General features: G+C 33.8%; 1 protein-coding gene across 8 annotated transcripts in view; it reads left to right on the top strand.

Annotated features, from left to right (window-relative positions):
- The window catches only part of LOC129748030 (solute carrier family 12 member 4), a 780735-nt gene that overhangs the window by 410737 nt on the left and 347581 nt on the right, over positions 1-22417 (top strand). For all 8 annotated transcript variants that reach the window (XM_055742491.1, XM_055742493.1, XM_055742490.1 and 5 more), the window contains one exon: positions 20126-20193. In XM_055742491.1, the coding sequence (XP_055598466.1) occupies positions 20126-20193 (68 nt within the window). The remainder of the gene's footprint in view (positions 1-20125; positions 20194-22417) is intronic.

The raw sequence follows: 22417 nt of genomic DNA, 5'->3' as shown, positions 1-22417 counted from the left end.
ATGGCTTTCACCGAATAAGTGTCGAAATCTGTACAAGTGGTCAAGTAATTTGTGTTCATGGCGTATATAGACCCCCTGCATTTTCGTTTAACAAGTTTTGTGATCAAATTGAATCTCTTCTAACGTCTGTTGCTGATAATCACTCCTGCTTTATTGTAGGTGATTTAAACGTTCCTGTGAATCTGGTTAATTTGAATACCGTAGCAAAATATAGATCTATCTTAGAATCTTTTGGATACGCTTGTACAAACACATTTCCTACTAGGCCAACAACTCGGAATATTCTAGATCACGTAATATCGAAGCAAATTGACTTAGATCGATTGAAAAATGATACAATCTTTTCTGATGTTAGTGACCATCTACAAATACTCACGTCCTTCAATTTATTAAGTGATAAAAATGTAACAATTCTAAGAAAAGAGATAGTTGACTACGCTAAACTAAACAGCTTATTTGTGAATTATTTAAACAGTATTCAACTACCAGAAAGTGTTGATGAAGGCCTACAAGAAATCACATCAACTTACAATCGCTTTGTGAAAGTTTCTACTCGTACACTTAATAAAAGGGTAAAACTTAAAGGTAATTGCTGTCCGTGGATGACATTTGACCTGTGGACACTCATCAAAATAAAAGATAATTATTTAAAACGATCAAAAAAGCATCCTAATGATAACAATTTGAAAGAGATGTTAATTCATTTAAATAAAAAAGTGAGTGCAAAAAAACAAGAATGTAAAAGGCTCTATTACGAGCGCTTATTAAATAATTCTCCGCATTCTAAGCTCTGGAAAAACATAAATACGCTCTTAGGTAAATCTAAAACGACTTCCTCAATCAACCTTTCAGATGAAAGAGGTGTTATAACCAATAGTACACAGATTTGTGAGAAATTTAACAAACATTTTTCCACAATTGGAAAGAACCTGGCTAAAGAGATTCCAATAGACACTGAAAATGATCATTTGTCTCATATCGCACAGGTAGAAAATACAATCTTCTTACGACCCGCTAATGTAAACGAGGTTCGATTAGTTATTTTTTCACTTAAAAATAAAAAGGGTCATGGACCAGATGGCTTCCCTGTTAATGTCCTAAAAAACAACCATGAAACATTCTCGTACATACTCACACAATATTTTAACCAAATATTAGAGTCAGGAGTTTTCCCGAACTGTCTAAAAATTGCGAAAGTTATCCCTGTTTTTAAGGCTGGCGATTCGCTTGACGTCAATAACTATCGTCCTATCTCGACCTTAAGCGTTTTTAGTAAAGTGTTCGAGAAGCTTCTTGTTAATAGGATTGTAGACTTTCTAAATCAGAACAATATACTCTATAAACTGCAATATGGATTTAGATCAGGCTCGAGCACTCAAATTGCCATCTCAGAATTAGTGGAATCTATCATATGTAAAATAGAGTCAAAAAATGTTGTTGGGGCATTGTTTTTGGATCTCAAAAAAGCTTTCGACACTCTAAATCATGACATATTATTGTCCAAATTGCATAAATACGGGATAAGAGGAACAGCAAATAATATCCTTCGTAGCTACCTAGAAGATCGCAAGCAGTTTGTGGCTATTGAAAATACAAGAAGCGAATTAAGAAATATTGATATCGGTGTACCACAAGGGAGTAATATCGGGCCATTACTTTTCCTCTTATATGTAAATGATTTATGTAACCTTCAACTTAAAGGCACAGCACGTTTATTTGCCGATGATACAGCAATTTTTTATTCAGAAACTTCACCTGATATTATAATTCAGCACATTGAAGACGACCTAAAACTGCTTTCAAAATATTTCAATTCAAACCTACTTTCACTTAATTATACAAAAACCAAATACATGTTGTTTCGTTCTTCACATAAAAAACTGCCTCGTACTAATGACCCAGCTATGAATGGTAATACGATTGAGAGAGTTAGTTGTTTCAAATACTTAGGAATTTACTTAGATGAAACTCTTTCATGGAATCGTCAAATTGAACACCTGGAAAAAAAAATTACTCCTCTTTGCGGTGTTCTTTGGAAACTGAGAAATTTTGTTCCCCAACATGTTCTCTTTAAATTTTATTTTGCGTTTATTCACTCTCATTTGAACTACCTTGTTATGATATGGGGAAGAGCTTCTTTGTCTCACTTACAGAAACTTCAAACGCTCCAGAATAGATGCTTGAAAAACATCTTAAAACTCCCTTTGTTATTCCCTACCTTTCAGCTATACTCTTTAAGAACGCATAACGTTCTTCCAATATCTGAACTCTGTGATTTGCAAACTGTTATATATATCTATGATAATCTACACTCAACTGAAAATATTCAAAACCTCCATTTTACTACGGGGTTGCGAACTCATAACACTCGCCAGTCAGATTTCTTGCAACGAAGCCGATCCACAACATCATTAGGGCAAAAAAGAATTTCGTTTATTGGACCTACTAAATACAACACCTTACCAACTGATATTAAAAACATAACCAATCGTTCCATGTTCAAAACCAAAGTGATACAGCTTTTGAAAGAAAAATTGAACCATTAAAACAGTCGATCATCAACCAGTCTTTGTTTTGCTTACCTTTTGCATATTTGTAGCGTTAATTTCTAATATTATTATTCTTTAAAAAATTGTAGTTTGTATTTTTATCTTATTAAATTATTGAACATAACTTGATAAAATTAGTAAATATAATTAGTGTAATAGTAAATATAGTATAATGAATCTCTTCAAAGGAAATTATTTTCCATTGAGATTCATATTGTTGTCAATTTAGTTAAATAATACATTTCCTCGCACGACATTAAACAATTTTGTGTTCTCAGCATGATTAAAATTTGCTCGCGTTAACTTTTATTATTCATTGCTGCCAGACATGCTGAGAACAGTACTGCCGCTCATAGCAAGTCCGTCCCATTTGCGTTTTCATCATTTTTCAGTTTATCGCTGGAAACACTTTAGTTTCATCTGTAGTTTCAAGAGAAAACTTTTTTTTTAGTACTTTGTTCTGATGAACATCGAAAAAAACATCGGGAAATTTTGTCCCATTGAACAAATGATCGCAAGTCGGTCCCATATGGCATAAATCATCGCAAGTCGGTCCCACAGCCATAAGGGCCCAGCAAATGATTTTCAACAGAATCAAAACAAAAAAATAATCCTTATAAAGCGAAAATCTTTCATTGGCCTAGCAGTGACAGATTCTGTTGATTACTTTGATAAAAAACGCATACAAGTGCCGAATTAGCGTTGGACTTTTTACGATTTTTCAATGCCATTTTTCTCACTTCAACAAAAACGCAAATGGGACGGACTTGCTATGAGCGGCAGAGTAGCGTCCATTACCAGGGGGCTCAATTGAGCCTTTTGGTGTGGGGGAGTGTGGTGGGCCGCTACAAAAAAATAAAAAAAAAGGTATTAAAAAAAAAATGGTTTATTTTGATAAAACAAATATTAAAAAAATAAACTTTTTTGGACGTGTAAATCAATACTGAATTTAAGATTTTTGTTTTATTTGCCAAAAAATGTGATTAAAGCTGGGCAAAATCCAAGCAGTTTTTCCAATATCCAGGCATTCGGAATGGCACCTACTTGTTTCAAAAATTTCATTGAAAAACCGGGAAAGCCTTGAAAAAACCAGACAATTTGGAATGCTTAATTGAAATTGAGATGATTTTGGCAACATATACTTCATGGTTCTTTTTGTTCAATCTGAATTGAAATTAAGAATGAGATACAATATTGAAATACGAAAACAGGAACAAAATTTAAACCAGAACTTCAAAATTCAATATAAGAATTAATATTCAAAATTTAGATTCCGATTGGCTCTTAAATGAGTTATTCAATCAAGATAAAAATATTATGATGATTATTTCGTTGAGGAATTCAAATCGCTAGAGAGAACAGATTTAAAATTTTCAATATTAATTGAATTTCAAATTTTAAACTCAAGTCAATTTGTAAACACAACTTACAAAGATAAAAAAAAAATCTTTTCAATTGTTGTTTTATAAAAATACCTAATTTTTATTTAAAAAAAACCACAGGATTTAATGTATGGAATTGGTTTTATAAATGGTAAAGAAACATAAGATCTTCAAGTAAAAAAAAAAAATCCGCAGAGAATGCCATATTTCTTTGATGTTTTGATGAACTTTATAAGTATTCAAGTTTTGTGGGTCCCCCGTGAAACAATTAAGCTAAGGGGGCCCCAAAAGTATGCATTGCAAAAGTTTTCCCGCGTATTGAGAGCTGAGCAAATTTAGAAAAAAAAATTTTCAAACCTGGCAATGGTCGTTGATTTTGAGCATTCAAATCGTTTTTCACACTTATAAAACGTATACAGAGAAAGATTGTTGAAAAAAGTTGATCCTTGAATGCTACATTTGCCTTTTGATACGAATCTGAATTGTGATTTTTTTATTTGAATCAATGCGAATGTTTGTATTCTTCAGATGAAGACCACATGTTCATCTGATATCGGATTTTTCAATGCGTCCCTGGAATTATCAAAATGTATCATTTATTTAAGCCCAATTTGAATTTTCATTATTTTTTTTTTTTTTTTTGATAAAGTGAAAATATCCAACAAAAAGGCATTTTTTTGTATAATATTCTAGTTATCGAGCCAGACTGTTGTTTATTTTAATCGTCCTCTTTTTTTCAAAGCCTGAGCATGTTCGAAAAAACTGGAACGCTTGCCCAACAATGAAAAATACATAATTCATGCATACTGTTGTTATAAAATTATCTTCTGCTTAAGTAAATATCTAAAACTCAACTTATCATTTCCAATCGACCATTCTCTAATTATATTATCATAAAAACATTTTCATAGATGAATTGCGAATTTCATTTAATGATAAATCAATGTTTTTTTTAACTTATCGTTTTCCAGATTTAAAGAAAGAGATTCAATTAATCAAGATTATAAGTTTTGTGTTGGTTCTTCAGTTTCACGCCCCCCCCCCCCCCCTCCCCCTAAGAAAAAATTGCTTCGGGCCCTCCGATGGCTTAACCCGGACCTGAATATAAGTGAAAGAAACGATTTGAATTTTTTTTAGCTTTTTAAAGTTTTTAATATGTATTTGAATATTAGATTTAAAAAAAAAAAAAACAAATGGAACAGTACAAAAAAAACAATGACCAGTACAAATTAGGTTGAAAAATGTAAACATATTTCGTGACATTATTTGGGCTCGTATGTATTTAAAAGAAGGCTTAATTAGTTGTTAAGTGAAAGAGAGCTCTCAATTTAAACATAAAATTTTCTTAAAAATCACTCGAGGAATGCGAATTCAAGCAACCAAAAGTTTCGTTAAACAAGTCAAACACAGCTTAATCAGCTCTATCAATGAGCTGAAGTTCGTTTTTATCAGCCCGAAATTAAAATTCTTATTGAAACTTAAGGTTTTATTACAAATTTGAGACCTTGTGATAGAGCTCAGTTGGCAAGTCAGTTGCTTCCTAAGCCGATGTCCGTGAGTTCGAATCCAAGAGTAAACGCCAATCACAGCTGTATCGTATATTTTTTTTAAATAACTGTCCGCCAACTGCATCGTTGATATTAGTCGCGAATGACAAAAAGATGTTACAACGACTATAATCAAAACAAAAAACCAAAAAAAAACATTACAAATATGAACGGCCTTCTGTTGAGATCACAAATCATTTCTAAAAAAGAAAGAACAAAAAAAAAATGATACTCAACTGCCCTCCATGTTGAATTGCCGGTTTGGAAAAAAAGTCCTGATACCTACTAAATTTGAATCGCGACCCTTCGATATGATAGCCAGACACGCTGCCACGAGTCCAAGCTTTTCAAGAACACCTGCAGGGGCAACCATTGGTCAACAGCGAAGGTGCATGTAGATTATTACTTAACAACGTTACGAAACGGCATTTAAATCAAAATGAAATTCCATTTTATTTCTTTTTCTAAGTTGAAAATCTATCAGTAGCTTGAATTTATATACAATTGCATTAGATTTTAAAGTGAAAAAAAAATTATTCTTTTCATAAACAAACCTATGCAAGTTAACTTTAAGTTGTTCTGAACTAAAATTATACATTTCAACAGTTTCCAAGCGACAAACAATTATTTTTTGATAAAATTTCCTTTTGTGAGTTCGTTCACATTTCATTTTCATGAGATGGCGGATGCAGCTGAAATGTCACAAAAAAGGCTATTTGAGGTACATTACGTATTTTTCATGCATTTGATAAAATTCGGTCCCAAATACCTTTGAAACCTTTGTTCAGCAACATTCGAACTTTGGAGGCACGCATTTGAGTAAACATGGGACTCATGGTTGTTTGAAAATGTAAAACAAAATCACTTCTCTTTATCGTACGATGTTGAAAGTGGCTCCAGAGAGTTTATTTTTTAAAGATAATGTTTTAATAGTTTAAATTGATCAATGCAGCAAAGTGAAAGCTTTGCAATTTTTCTGAACCAGAAATAAATTTGCCGTTAATTGAGGAAGTTATTAAAATTTCACATAATTATAAATCAGCCTCATATTTACGATGCACCCGTTGAAAGTAAAAAGAGTATGTTTGTTTTTTAAATAAGTGATACTTACTTTAAACACAATAGAAAATTATCAAGCTCCTGCAAACGAAGTTCTTCTAATTTAAACGTAGGTGTTTGTTTAAACGATCAGAATTTTTTCCTTAAACACTAATAAATAGGGCCCTGCATAGGTGACTTTTAATTTAATATAATTCAAATTGGAAAATACTTCAGATACCATAATAACCTGACGCTGGTGATTAGAAATCTAAATTAGCAGAATTTATTACCGGTCACTCCCAGGCAGTTCACTAATAAGCATTTTTTCCAAGGTTTTTGTATTTTGAAAAGAAAAGAAAAGCAAGTCGTGTTGGTCTCGACTCTTTCATACATCATCTTTCGGGTTGAGTTACTTCAAGATTATCTGCATATTAGATTGAAGTTAAATTTGCTCATTGATCACAAAGGATAAGTCTGTTGGTTTCCCGAAATTTTTCAAATTCATTCTAACATTCAGTTCCTATAACGAAATAATTCTCGAATAATTTATTGACTCATTTCCCATAGATATTGAAGGAATGCAATGAAAGTGATTCAAGATAACTTCCGATACAATATTGATGTAATATAAGGTTGCCAGATTGCCCGGTTTTATTCGGGTTTGCCCGGATATCTTATATATACAAATGGAGGCGTTTTCTTTGTAACAACATCACGTATGAATGGTCGGTCGGAATTAAGTGAAATTTGGTATCCGAGGGTTTTTCGGGCCAGTGATGGTTTGTATAATAGTTTCAAGAATCTCACTTTTTATGGGGCTCCTATACAAAATCAACTAGAAACGGGACAAAACTGGAACAACTTCAAGACGATTTTCATGAAAACTGATTTACGAGCACGAAGTAGTTAAAGAACTGTAAACAATTTCCAACGATTTATTAAGGAACGGGTAAAACGAAGTTTACCGGGTCAGCTAGTTTAATATAAAATTTGGAAAAAGTCCGGTCCGGTCCGGTTGCTCGGACTTCATTGAAAAAGTCCGGATTTTGCTCGGATTTATACTCATTTTTATCCTTAAATTAATCATTTTAAAAAACAAATTGTGTTACAATTTTTTTTTATTTTTGCGTCCTAAACGAAATTTTCTGAGTAAGTTTCATAAAAATAATCGTGAAAGGTTTTTTGAAAACATAAAATACGATAAAAACATAAAATACGATAAAAAATCTGTTGATAAATTTAGCCTCAAATTTTTTTTAAACATTGATTTTTCTTTGTTTTTGATGAGTAATTTCAAGGTTTTGATCAAATTTGCCCGGATTTCGCCAGGATTTCGGTCGAACATTTTGAAACCAAATGCCCGGAATTTGCTAAGTTTTTAGATGAAAATGGCTCGGTTTTCTCGGCCCGGATACGTGCTGAAAAAATTCTGGCAACCTTAATGTAATAACAACTACAAATTCTGACAATTTCATCCAAGAGATTTTTCTCATCTTGTTCATCAAATTGTGAGGTACTCTATTTTTCCCAAGAAACAATTGCAATTGAAAAGCCACAATAAAAAGAAAAACTAAGTAGAATCCACACAAACATCAGAATTAACAGCACCACTTGAAGGAACCGTTTGTCGGCACACAGTTGGCAAGTTTATCGAAGGCCGTATTATAGTAAGATATCATAAAACAACAAGCCCTCCTGTACCCATAACATTTCGCCATTAAAGATGACGATCGCCGCCGGTGATGATTATTATACTTGGAGCCATTCCGTGTGGGTTTGGCGGGGGCAATTACTGATGGCAATCAGTAAGGAATGTTTGCTTATATACAGCTTAAATTCTGTTTTTATATGAGTTTCCCCTCACTTAATGGTTCACTTGACAGTCGTCAGCTGACAGCGGTTTTTTTTGTTTTGCTCCTCGTGTTGTGTGATGACATGTTGGGAACTACTTAAGGTGATGTTTCTTGGCAGCATTTGTTCTGAATTGTTGACCCAGATGGTGGTCAGAGAATTTTATAAGCTGTTAATAGTCAGTGGCCTTCTGGTTCTCTTTGAATTATGTTATGAGAGTACTAACCAGTTCATACACCTCAAAAAGAGTCTTAAAAAACACAATCTTCTTTAAAAAAATTGCAGTCAGCTTATCGTCAACTCGTAGGATTAAGCTTAACCAAATTCTAAAACACGATAATATCAGTTCATTTTGGATGACTTTTCCATCAGTTGAAAATCATTATCAGCTTTAAACACCTCTCGCATTTTGTCCCAAAAACAGTTAGTGATATTCCAAATGGTGTTATTTTTATTCACCAGCTTATTAACTTTTTCATGGCTAGCGCGTTTCGCCTTTAATTATAATCCGGATTATTTCACGACCTAATAAGCACCTCCAGTTTACACCAACAGACAGCAAGCGGTGACACTTTTCTGACTCAATTCACCTCGCATTCGGGCCTATGATGATGCTGGTATTTAAACGTCCTTCCGGAACAATTTGGTGGCTTGAACGGAAATCGGAAAAATCCACCGATTTCGGGTATCGGACTGTTTAAACCTTCATTATTTATCGTTCATTTATAATAATCTGTTGTAGAAATTGTTAATCAAATAAGAATTTTTCGAGGAAAGCGTTGTTTTGAGATGAGGCGAGCCGTGTAAAAATGCCAAATTTTGTAAGCTTAACTGAGCATGAATGAATGCATTAAATAAAAGCCACAACCCGATTATTCCACAAACCGGCAATTTTTTTTCCAGCAAGAAAACAGCAACAGAATGTTCGGTTCAATGAATACACACATGTGTGTCATCTTTTAGCAGGCGATTGAATAATTATGTTAATTCTTTCCACCTCAAAAATAACACAACAAAAAACGGGAGCATAATTTATGATCTCCAACAAAAACAAAGCATAACAGTAAATTTTTAAGCTCATACATAGCCAAATCCTCATTTCCAAAATTTTAAAATTTCCAAAATTGAAAAACTTTACTTTTTAACGCTAAGAAACATCAATTTTGCTTCAATTTGCAGAAAATTTGCAAAACGTAAATAAAAACAATTGAAGAAAACTAATTCGACGATTTCTTTCATCATTCCCAAAAAGATAACATTTCAATGAAAAATTATTTGCACTGATTTGGCTGTAGACCTATCGGTCCAGAAATGCCAAGTCTTGTGGATATTTACTGTTGAGATATACATATGTACATATGTAGATTTATTGATAAATCTTACTTCACTGTGTAAAATTATCAGTTTTGTCTTCTTCGACAAAAGTTACAAAGATTTATGTTTTGTTATAATACTCATCAAGTGTTGTGTTTTGTCACTGTTGTCATATATTGTGTAGAAAAGTACCTCCATTGTCAAACGTTATTCCAAATATAAAACAAGCACACACGCCGAAAAAAAAACTCGATTACCGGGCATCCGCTTGGTCCCGCAAGCGTTTAATCCAATAAATGATTCAAACCATACTTTGGCACAATTCCTTTGAAAGCAATCGATTGACAAAGAATAACAAGCACGCCCTGTATTCACACAAATAGTGTTGAGAGAAGCGTCATTGAGGAAGGAAACCGTTTCTCGTTACCCGGAGATTTCCTGAACCAAGGAAAAACTGAAGGAAGAAAAACCAGCATACAAACGACTATCGACTATCGTTTTCCGTTTGCCGGTCTGGTCTGTGAATAGCCTTGAAATGTGCCGGTTTGCCGAAATTCAGATTCCGTGTGGTTTTTGTTTTGCTGTTTTTTTTTTCTCCTTCTACTTACCGACAGGAGAACAAAGAAACAATTTTATTGGACTAGAATTGAGGGTCTTGTTCATCCATCGGGAGAAAAAAAAAAGAAAATCCAAGGACCAAAATACCGAGTTGAGTACCGAGTAGATTCGGAATGCGTTTTTGTTTCCTCGGGTCACAAGTGTATTGCTGATTTTCGAGCTGAATTGTTTTTTGTCGGAATCCTTTTGGGGTTTCGATAAATGTCTGGGAAATAAAAAATGCCGGGAAATGCGTTTCATCTGAGGATACCCAATTATGCTGAGATATTTTCGGTTATGTTTTATTTTTTATACCGATACAAAATAAACCTGTTTGGTATGTCTCATGTCCCATGTCTCATTTATCATGTCTCATTTATCATGTCTCATGTCTTATGTCTCATGTTTCATGTCTCATGTCTCATGTCACATGTCTCATGTCTCATGTCTCATGTCTCATGTCTCATGTCTCATGTCTCATGTCTCATGTCTCATGTCTCATGTCTCATGTCTCATGTCTCATGTCTCATGTCTCATGTCTCATGTCTCATGTCTCATGTCTCATGTCTCATGTCTCATGTCTCATGTCTCATGTCTCATGTCTCATGTCTCATGTCTCATGTCTCATGTCTCATGTCTCATGTCTCATGTCTCATGTCTCATGTCTCATGTCTCATGTCTCATGTCTCATGTCTCATGTCTCATGTCTCATGTCTCATGTCTCATGTCTCATGTCTCATGTCTCATGTTTCATGTCTCATGTCTCATGTCTCATGTCTCATGTCTCATGTCTCATGTCTCATGTCTCATGTCTCATGTCTCATGTCTCATGTCTCATGTCTCATGTCTCATGTCTCATGTCTCATGTCTCATGTCTCATGTCTCATGTCTCATGTCTCATGTCTCATGTCTCATGTCTCATGTCTCATGTCTCATGTCTCATGTCTCATGTCTCATGTCTCATGTCTCATGTCTCATGCCTCATGTCTCATGTCTCATGTCTCATGTCTCATGTCTCATGTCTTATGTCTCATGTCTCATGCCTCATGTCTCATGTCTCATGTCTCATGTCTCATGTCTCATGTCTCATGTATCATGTCTCATGTCTCATGTCTCATGCCTCATGTCTCATGTCTCATGTCACCTGTATCATGTCTCATGTCTCATGTCTCATGTCTCATGCCTGAATTTTCAAATCTTAGTTTTTTGCAAGGTGTGTATATATAGGAAGTGTTGGCAAATCCTCTATTCAACCATTTTGGCCATTTTGATTTTGCTACTGCGGAACTCATGGAGTTTATTTTCCAACAAACTACTGATCAGCTGAGTAAATATTCTTATGTTTAGCTTAGCTTAGCTTGATTAACTACTCACATCCACCTTAAACCGTAAAACCCGAAGTGCATGGTTATAGAGAATGTTTGAATTGCTTGTTCCAAAAACCATATTATGATAACAATCACTTCGAGGTTCACGATCGCTGGCGTGGCTCAGTAGAACAAGTTCCACATTGTCAATGGTTGCTACTCCGTGATTGACCGTGGTCATCCATTTTGATCAGAGATCAAATGAATGATGCTTGGGATTAGAAGCTCATTCACACTGCACAAAACTGATGCTCTCCCTTTTAACGTCGATAACGGCGCCGGCCACGTCCTAGTAGTCAATAGTTAGATTGGAAGAAAGAGAAAAGGATGAAAAATCTATTTTGTGCTTTAGGGCCGAGGTTACTTCTGCATCCTAGCAAAACAATTTTGATTGGGAGAGGGGTTGAAGGAATTGATTGAGAGACACTTTTGACTAGTGTTACGGTGAACCTTAAAATTTACTAACTCATATTAGTTCCTATTGAAAACTTTCAGTTCATTAAAGACTTGAGTACGTTAAGTTTAATAGTGACAAAAATTAACTATGTAGGGACTCTCAAAATTCTTGTTTCTTATTGCTTCTTATTTTAAGTGAAAATTTTAATACATGCGCGTGACGTGATGATAGTCGAGTCACCCAAGTCACTCTTTTCCAGTAGTCGGTTTAGGTGAGGAACGTCACTTCGGATGAACTTTGTGAGTTCTTTACTCTATTCTCGTAGTCACCGTGGGTGAGAATTATCGCATTCGGGTGACGAATTTAGGTGAGAATTGTCGGTACCTTTTCAGGTGGTGACGAGATAGAAATTTTATTGAAAATTTATGTAAATCAGAATGTTAGGCTCTAAATAGTTAATTATACCAATGAATGATTGTATTGGAAACAAAATGAGACAAATTTATTAGCAAATATGATGTTTTAATGCATTGAAACTTTTTCATTGCAATCCTAAAATATGTAATTTGAATTGGGATACTGAATGGAAAGTATGGTTTCCTAATGAAAACCAAAATTCAGTTTTAGTTGAAATTTGATTTGCAAAACGTTTAAACGATGAAATGACGAAAACTTTGAAAATCAAATATTAGTACTTTTCATTTCATATTTACTTTTTAATGATAATATGCCATGCTAAGAAACATTTTTTAAATAAAAAAAAAGTGGAATTCAACTGACGAGTACCGGTGAGGATTACCGATATCAATAAGCAACAAGTCAAACATTTAAACAAAAATAAATTTCCTGGGAGGTTCAAAAGAAAAATAAGCTGTTAATGAATATCAATTAATTCGTTTTTTTTTTTTATTTGGTTCACTGCTTTATAAAATAACTTTAATGCTTTATTAAATAAGTGATCGTACTGGTTGGCCACCTAAATCAGCGGGAAAGTCGTGCGCTCGTTCTGGGCTCAGTCGGGATAGTTGAAATTTACCCCTGGGGCACCTAAATTGGACACTTTTTCACATCCACTAGTTTGCTAGCACCATGCGAACGATTTTTTCATTTCACTAGCCGGAATTCGCTCGTGTATTATTTTAAAAAAAATGATCTCCAAAGTTACGAAGTGCAACCAAAAACTAAACCACACAGAACAAATTTGCTAAAAGTGACATATATGCTCATTCGGTCACTCACCAGGAATGAACCTCTGTCAACCCACTTGCATCGACTACCAGAATAAGGTGACGAGAACTCCGTGACGGTGAAGTGACTCGACTATCATCACGTCACGCGTGACGCAGAATAAGACCGAGTGTCTATCAATTTAATCATGCTTCCATTTCAAAGTATTTCCCAACTTGAGCAATTAACGTTTAACTTTAATACCAAAAATATCGAAACTACTTAAAAAAGATTTGAAGTATGGTTGAAACCTCAACAAAGTTTGTATCTGGATCAACAACCAAAAAAAATTATGCTAAATGAAATGTTTGCGTTTATTCCAAAAAAAAAAACATTTCAAAATAAAAACGCATAAACGAAGACCACAGTATTCAAATATCTTAACTGTGCTATCAATATTTCAATTAACATGAAGTACTCACCCTGCACAATTCCTGATTCCTACATTATTCAATTCATAACAAACCTCCAACTTTTAGTTTCTTTTTTGTCTGTTATTCTGTATGTCTGATGACTACTCATAGCTTTCACTGTATTTGGTACAAAATAAATATTTGAAACTTTTTCTTTGAATACTTTTTTAAACAATCAAATCTATGATTTAAAAAATGCATGAGAAACCGACCACACCATCAATTCTGGCGCATGATTCCCGAAAAGCATTAAAAACGCCTTTTCCGTTACTTCCGGGGAGCTATCGAGCTACACAAACCTCACAAACCTTATCCCATTACATTATTACAGTTTTTTACGAACCTCATAAAGTTCATCTTCTACCCAGCTAACATGAAATAGGAATAGAAATGATAATCCAAATCGAATATAAAGACATTTTTAATAACCATCGTAAACACGTTGGTATTGAGTGATTTTCCATCATTCATTTACGACAAGCTTTGCCTAAAAAAAGTTGAATCAGATAGCAGTTTAATCAATTCGTAAATATGCCTCCAAAACATTGAGAATATGCTTATTCAAAATTTACGATTTGAGTGAACTGATTTACGATAAATGGGCGGTTCTTCAATTAACACTCTTTCCGGTCTCCTCTCATAAAAAGAGAATTTCACCCATAGAGCTATAGCGTAGATCATATCAGTTGATGAGTTGGCATCGTGGTAAGATATCGGACAGCCAACTCGGAGGACTGGAGTTGAAATCTCGGTCGGGGAAATTTTTTTTGTTTATTTTGCTTTGTGTGGGAAAATCGAATCGTTGGAATCTTGTCATTAAAGATATATCGCCTCCAATTTTGTAGGTACATATATGCTATTTTGGTAAGTTTAATACAATCTTTTCATCTGGTATATTTGTTTGAATAATTCTGTTATTCCTGTGCTATACCTTCATAAATGGTTGCTGGGCAACTACTTATCATTCAACAAGTTCTCATAACTTATATTACAGTTAGACGATCAAACTGCTACGACAAACTCAAAAAAAAAATTAAGACCATTTTAAACTTGAAAATCAATAACCCAAACTTTGATTATATTCATCATCGAAAAATGTGCTTTATTTTGTTAAAAATGTAGCTATAGCTTTGTATTAAATTAAATTTCGCCCACAACTCTTTTTTGTTTAGTAAGCGATAAGTATTTCAAGCTTTTAGAGACAAACAGGTACAAGCGCATGAAAACTTTTTTGAGAAAACACGCATGAAAGTTTCCGTGATGAGTGATTCTCTATATACATTTTTTTCAAAAGATCCAGTCATCTTTCGTTTAAAATAGTAATAAATGAAATTCTTAGAAATCTAAAATTCGCACCGGAGAGCCGGATATAGATCAAGATATCACAAACTTTAACATTAATAACATGAAATTAGTTATCCACGCGCTTGTTTCCATTGGGTTTCCTAAACCAATAATATACAATAAAAAGTTGACATTGAATTTAAAAAAAAAAATGTTAAGCACCTACCATTCGACGATCTGAAAAAAATATTAAACTCAATTTAATTGAACAGACTTTAAAGCAGCACTTTTTCTACACTTGAACAATAACTAATAAAACCACTCGAATTCATTATGTTAAAAACTTGACAGCTTTTTTGTTACACATGGTTCTTGAAAAGTAGCTTTGAATAGAAAATTAACTATATGTTTGGTTTAAAACAGTGCATGGTTTACCAATCAAACAAAGAAAAAACAGCTTTTGCACAGTGTAAATTTGATTTTAAAAATACATTTTTAAATAAATTTTATAAAAAAAAATTACCGGTTTCTTCCACCATAAGGTACATTTTCATTGTTGATTTTGATTTCAGTAGAACAAATAGTTATTTTAAAAAAAACAATTCTATAAAAAAAATCAAAATGCCCTTTCAACTGAAATGATTCACTGATTTCATCACTAAATCAATATAACAAAGATTAAATCGAACAATATATAAAGGAAAAAATAAGTGCTTCAGAAAACGTGCTGCTAAATAAACAATCAAAACCAATTTTGAAAGGATACGAGTTATAATTGTTGGAAAACTTTCGGCATTTCATGTAAAATTTCCTTTTCTTATCAACTGATGTGGCTCTTGTTAGCTCCGGCTCTAAAGATAATTCTTTCTTCCACCGATGAGACCTATTTCGACTCCTCAATTGGTCCAACGGCCATTTCTTCAAGTTAAAGATCCTATTTTCAGCTGTGTTTCTCATTTTCAGAGCTCTTATGTTTACAAACAAACTAATTGAGCACCCCGCGCACTACTCGGCTACTTACTGTGAAAGTCGGAGAACCTTGTGTTTCAAAAAACCTTGGTTTTTTGGTCTTATGTTCCATATCTAAAGTTTCAGAACTCAGGAACTCTATTTCTAATATTACAAATAGCGCAATAGCAGATACAGGAGAATAGCAGCATTTTGTGTTTTGAATAATTTGTAACATTTTAAGCCTGCAAAATATTACAAATTTGATTTGAATGCTGTGATTGGTCGTGGCAATTATGAATTCTTCCTTAAAATGCGCCTGTGTCGTGATGATTTCACAATTTAGGTTTTTGTTCATTTCGATCTAAATTTTAAAACACATTCAATAAGTTGTCACCAAGCAGAGAAAAACGAATAAGACAATATTTTCTGACACATCGAAAGATGAGAATCTAAACTATGATTTTATGGTAAAAAATCATATTGAACTCGCGAAGGTATTCTTTTTTGTGGGTATATTCTATCACGGCCCATGCGCTCGTTATAACGCGCCAATCGTAGTAGGCTGAAAATAGCATTAATTTTTCAAAACGACCAATTTTCATTGAAAGTGAACAAAAAGTTAAAACCATTTTTTGAGAGTTGATTTAGCCCTAAAAAATCTACTTTTCATTTTCCAAAAATTTCGTTTAGTTCGTTTTGATTTTCTTTCTAGTCAAAGTGTCTGTAAGTATTAGTTTGTTTTCGGCCTTCGGCTGCTTTCGGGTATGTTCGGTTTTCAGGCACGTATTAAATACACAGCGGCACGTATTTGCAACACAATTCGGTTCTGTGGCTTTGAATATGGTTTTGAAATATCATGTGTAAAAGCAACTTAGGGGGCATCCATAAATTACGTAACGCACCTAGGGGGGGACGGAGTAAGCTCGAGCGTTAAGAATTGTGACATAGAGGAGGGGGGGGAGGTATGCTCATCGTTACGTAACGATTTTCCCTTGAAAATTTCAGTTAACTTATCGCAGCTATTTTGATGTCATGCATTTTTTGCAGAATGGTGAGCAAACCAAAATCAGCTCAAAGTTTGTAAGCTTCAACATGAATAAAACTGTTTTGTAATCTTTCCTCTTTAAAGATTCTTAGATGTATCTACCCCTTAAAAATGTGTATTGAATTTTCGTGAAATAACCGTTGGAAAACCTAATATTAGGTACATTTACCCCCAAGATTTCAAATCAACCTCAAGACGGAAATTTGACTTTTTTGTCAATTGATTTAAAAAAAACATTGATTTTTCCGACGAATATTACTTAGTCGAGTATACTTTACATAACATGAACTAAATAAAGTAAACCAGAAAGATTATCAGTGAAAAAGAACAGAGCGACTTGTAATAATACAATCAATTTATTTTATCAGAGTGCTATCATCAATTAGAACTAAGAAGAACCTTAAAAAAAATTTATGTATAAATCTATTTTTGATCTTCGAAAATCAGTATTTAAAAACATGGGAAGATGGAGGGGGGGGGGTAAGTTTCAGCGTTACGTAATTTTTATAGGGTGTACGTCAAAGCGTTACAATTTTTGACATACGAGGGGGAGGGGGTCGAAAAAGTCCATTTTTTGCGTTACGTAATTTATGGATGCCGCCTTAATGAATTTAACTAATAAAAAATCATGATCATAAATAGAATACACTTTCCTTCAACGAGTACACTCGTTTTTTACAAAAAAAAAAATACGATTAATACATAGCAAATCAGTGGTTTACTAAAGTGGGGCATAATAGACCATGTTCCTCTACATTTGAATATGTATTTTATAAAAAAAAATCGAATTCTTAGTAATATTGTCAATCGACTTAAAATTTCGAATCAAAATTCCATATAAATTTCTTAAAATTTATAAAAAAATCCCTAAAATTTCTTTTAGAAAATTAAAATTTCAATATAAATAAATGTTTGAGGACCTATTTTTTAGTTAAGTCAGGGTGGTTTTTCTCATTGCTCATCAATATTGCATCTCATGAAAAATGGTCAACTTAAAGAGAACTATACTCTTTCTCTCACATAGGAAAAAAAAATCCATCGACTATCAACTTTTTTTTAATTGCTGGGAAAGAAACCTATTTTTCTATTCAAATTTCATCCAACAGCAAATTTAAACAAAAAAAAACTAATGAATTGACATTTGAAATGGAATGGAAATGAAAAGCTCTAAAAAAATAAAAAAAAAACTTCTTTAGAACTATCACATTGGTTGCCGAGCGTCACTCACTTCAAAATAAATAGGTATGTACGTCAAACTTTGAAAAGAAAAAAAAACACCCACAAAAAATTTGGTTTTGGTTTCGAATTTCGGCTGTAGAACAGTGAAAGTGAAAACGATAGCTTCGCACTGCAGTTTAAACTTTTCAAAGTTAGAGGTGTTTGTAGTTCTGTAAAGACAATTTGAAGATGTTTCTGGCTGTAAACATATAAAAAATACTTCTATGGATGTTCAGCAGCTATTTTAGGGAGAAATCAGATTTTTAACAGTTTCGTAAGTATTTCTATTGAATTCCTTAAAAGAACGAATATTTTTGACAGTTTCAAATGAAATGGTACTCTTCTGGATTTCAAAATTGTCGATTGTTTTTTAAAGCATTCTTAAAAATACTGTTCGAAAATGCTGAGCTTTTAAATATACAGAATGTTTGCCGGAATATCTACACTTCAAAAAGCTTTATGGCCGCTTTTGAATAATTTAAGATCTGTTGGCTTTATTGAGATAGCCAGCAAAATCAGAGGAGATTCCACCTGTACACAGCAGGTGGCGTTAAACAAATCGAATAAGCTCCCTTGCGTGACAAGCTCGACCAAATTGAGGTTTTCCCACAAAAACGCGAGATAGATACCCAGTCGAATTGGAATATTATTGATTTGCACGCCATCTCATCATGTTACGTTCCACTTAAGGTCTAGGCAAGGCTCAAAAATGCTCCAAGCATGAAAAGGATACTGCTGCCAGGCATTGACGGAGTCTGCTGCTGTTATTGAGCTTGCATATAGACACAGACACTGTAGTGCAAACACACCCCCAACCATATCTTTGTCGGCGTCCTCGTCGTCGTCTGTCAACAACAGGGAAAAATCCTTTCACTTACATACAAGTCGCCATTCTTTCTTCGACTTCCCTTTTCTCACTTGAGATCCTCCGGTTTTTGGTCTATGTTTGCTTAAAGCCGGCAAGATGAAGGTACTTGATCCAAGGGTAGGTGATACGTTTTTTTGTGGCAAAAAAAACTTTTTTTTTATGCAAAAGGAAACAACAATATTTATAAAATTTCTTAAAATGATTTCTTTTTGGGCTGTATTTAAGACTTCATCTGATAATTTCGATTCATCTGGCTTGAGTTTGATCAGCCCCTTCAGAATCGAATACTTGTCTGCTCTCGATATGATAAGACCATTTCGCTTTCGGTTTAGACGATTCCGAAAAAAAATACCGAGAAAGCCAAACGTTCTCAAACCCTTGAAACGGATTGGTCGAAACGGTGAAATTCGGGAAGGATTTTTACTCTAACGCAACAAGCACCCTCGAACTGGATGGACTCTCGAGGGAGAGTCTCATCATTAGTTGAAGGTTACCTTAAAGATGGATTTCCGAAACTCGCTTCGATGTGTTGGAGATGTTAGAAAAACTAAAGTTTCAGCTACTGTATATTATCTAGGAAATTTCAGTTGATAAACAATTAAATTGATCCCTAAGTAAAACGTAAGAAACTCTACCCTATCATCTTTACTTCCTTCTTCAATACAAACACGTACCCAGTAAAGCGATACTTGAGCACGATCTCCCGCGCTTATGCAATCGTTTTTTTCTCTTCCTTCTAACTTCTTATTATACCTTTCGTGCGGCTGTATTCATTTTTGGTTTATTGATGAAAGTGGCAAAAATAGAAAGCAAGAAAAAAGAAGATTTTTCATCCAATATTATGCCGAGAATAACATGTCTATATTGAAAACGGCGACGCTGACGCCAATATGAGGCTCTCGGGGTGCCTAAATCCATGCCACAAAGCTCACCCCTGATTCGGTCGAACAAATTCGACGAAAATATCAACGTCGTATAAAAGTTAACACATTTGATTTTTTTTTAATAATAGCAGGACGTGATATTAATATTGTACAATCTTTTTAACGTTTTTTTTTCTATCCTTTCTTCCAGGCGAACCCACCGATGATCAGCCGATGATCAAAAATGAAAAAATGGAAACCAACCTGTACCTTTACTCGGTAAGTTGAACATATTAGCTACGACAACTTAATGAATTTTTTTAATCACATATTAAAAACTGTATGAATAATATTTCTTCGAAAGAAGTCAAAGTGTACAATCTCTCTTTTCATTTGAAATCAATCTATGCATCTACATAAAAATGGATTTCTGTCTGTCGGTCTGTCTGTTCCCTATAGACTCGGGAACTACTGAACCGATTTACTTGAAACTCTGCAAATGAGTGTTTTTGCAGCCTGGGAAGGTTCCTATTATCGTTTGAGACCTCTCCCTCTCACTGGAATGGGGGAGGAGGTCTTTCAAAGAGAAGACACATATTTGCATAGCTCGAGAATTGATAGAACAAATAAAACCAAATTTTACATGGGAGAGTATTTGGGTACGAGGAATATTTTAATGAATATTTTGTAACCCTCCCTTCCACCGAGGAGATGGAAAGGGGGGAGAAGCTACCTTACATTTTTTTTACAAAACTCGTCTAATCTAGCTAATGAAACGAAATTTGGCATGGTGGAATATTGGAATACGAGAAATGTTTCTATGATTATTCCAGACAACTCCCTTCTTCCATTTACAATTTTCAACATACTTGAAAAACTAATGAAGCAAGACTCCATTTTTCTTCAATTGGGGAGTTAGGGAAGAGGGGAGCTCCTATACAATTGTTTTGCATAAACCAAGAGTTAATCTAACCAATGGAACCAAATATACGAGAAACAATTCTATGATTATTTGAAACACCATCTGTCTTCAGGGAGTACATAGAAAGTCGTGAGAGGGCCCCAATATAATTTTGTTGGTATAACTGGAGAAAAAATTAAGCAAATAGAATAAAATTTGACATGGGAAGGTATTTGAGTACGAGATATGTTTTTAAGGATGTTACAGACCCTTCTGCCTTGAAGTGTGGAGAAGATATTTGATTGCGAAAAAAGGGATCCATAACTCCTTCCAGCAGTTGTGGATGAGAAGGGGGAAGGGGGGCTTCCATACAACTTTTGGCATGGTAAGAGTCATTATAATTTGAAAACTTATCAGACAAACGAAGCGAAATGTGACGTTATTTAGGTATTAAAATATATCTATAGTAGTTCGTGAGTCCTTTCCGCATTTAAAGGGGGAAAGGGTGATGAATTCATACCGGTGAAACATACATTTTGGCATAACAGAGCAAAAATTCCACATCTTGGGAAACTAATTTACAGATCAAGGTTCATTAAATAAGATTCAATCATCTTTGTAGTGCAATTCGAAACTCCAGTTGCAGCTCTCATGTTAAAGCTTTTTCATTTGAATTATGTTTACATTTGTTTTAAAACTATGCGTCCAAGATACTATTTTAATTCGTTTTGATTTTAATCAAATCCAAACAGCTAAAGCCAAAGGGCCAAACAGCTTAAACAAAAAAGTTTATTTATTTAGGTTCATGTTTTCGACCGTTTTAGATGTTTAATGTTTTATTTTTGGCTAATTTTCGGTCATGGATTTCAATCTAACAATTTTTTTCATTAATCCTTTATTTTAAACATAATTATTGAAGTTTCTTATTATTTTAAAAGTTTCCTTTAAATAACATGAATTGAGTCCAGCAAGTAGATTCTATGATTTGACCATTAATCCAAATTTTGATTTTTCGAGAAACCGTGCCTCAAACACATTTTGGGAACAATCCCTGATAAAAGAAAAATTTCTCGCAAAAGTATATAGTGATTTTGCTCTCAAATATGGAAGGAATGTTTTTTGAATAAATTTTTGAGAAAACTGAACTTTGAGATCCAATCTGATATCGATCTAATTCGTGGAGATTATTTGCCTAGAAGTTAAATTTTCTACTCTTCGAGATCTTTCTCTAAAAAATGGCAAAAAAGCAGCCGAATCTGCAATATGTAATTGTATTGAAATGTGGAAATCTATCCAACATCGAACTAAAGTTATGTGGAGGTTTTTTTTATCTCTAGTTCAAATTTAGTAACCTAAAAATGTTATCGTTGTACTAACTGTGACGGGATGTCATCGAAGTATAGACTACACCGTGGTTACGATACGATTGATTGTCTTATGCATTATTGCAAATTGATTCCATATTAAATATTTCAAATTCATACAGGAAAAAAAAATAAATTTTACCAACATAAATTTAAAAATTGAAACAAAGCGTAACACATTCGTGATTTAATTATTTATTCGTCATACAATGTAAGCAAATTTTTTGGAAATTTTCAA

This window comes from Uranotaenia lowii, chromosome 2, assembly GCF_029784155.1.
Source record: "Uranotaenia lowii strain MFRU-FL chromosome 2, ASM2978415v1, whole genome shotgun sequence".
Lineage (NCBI taxonomy): Eukaryota > Metazoa > Arthropoda > Insecta > Diptera > Culicidae > Uranotaenia > Uranotaenia lowii.
This window is presented reverse-complemented; position numbering and strand designations above follow the sequence as displayed.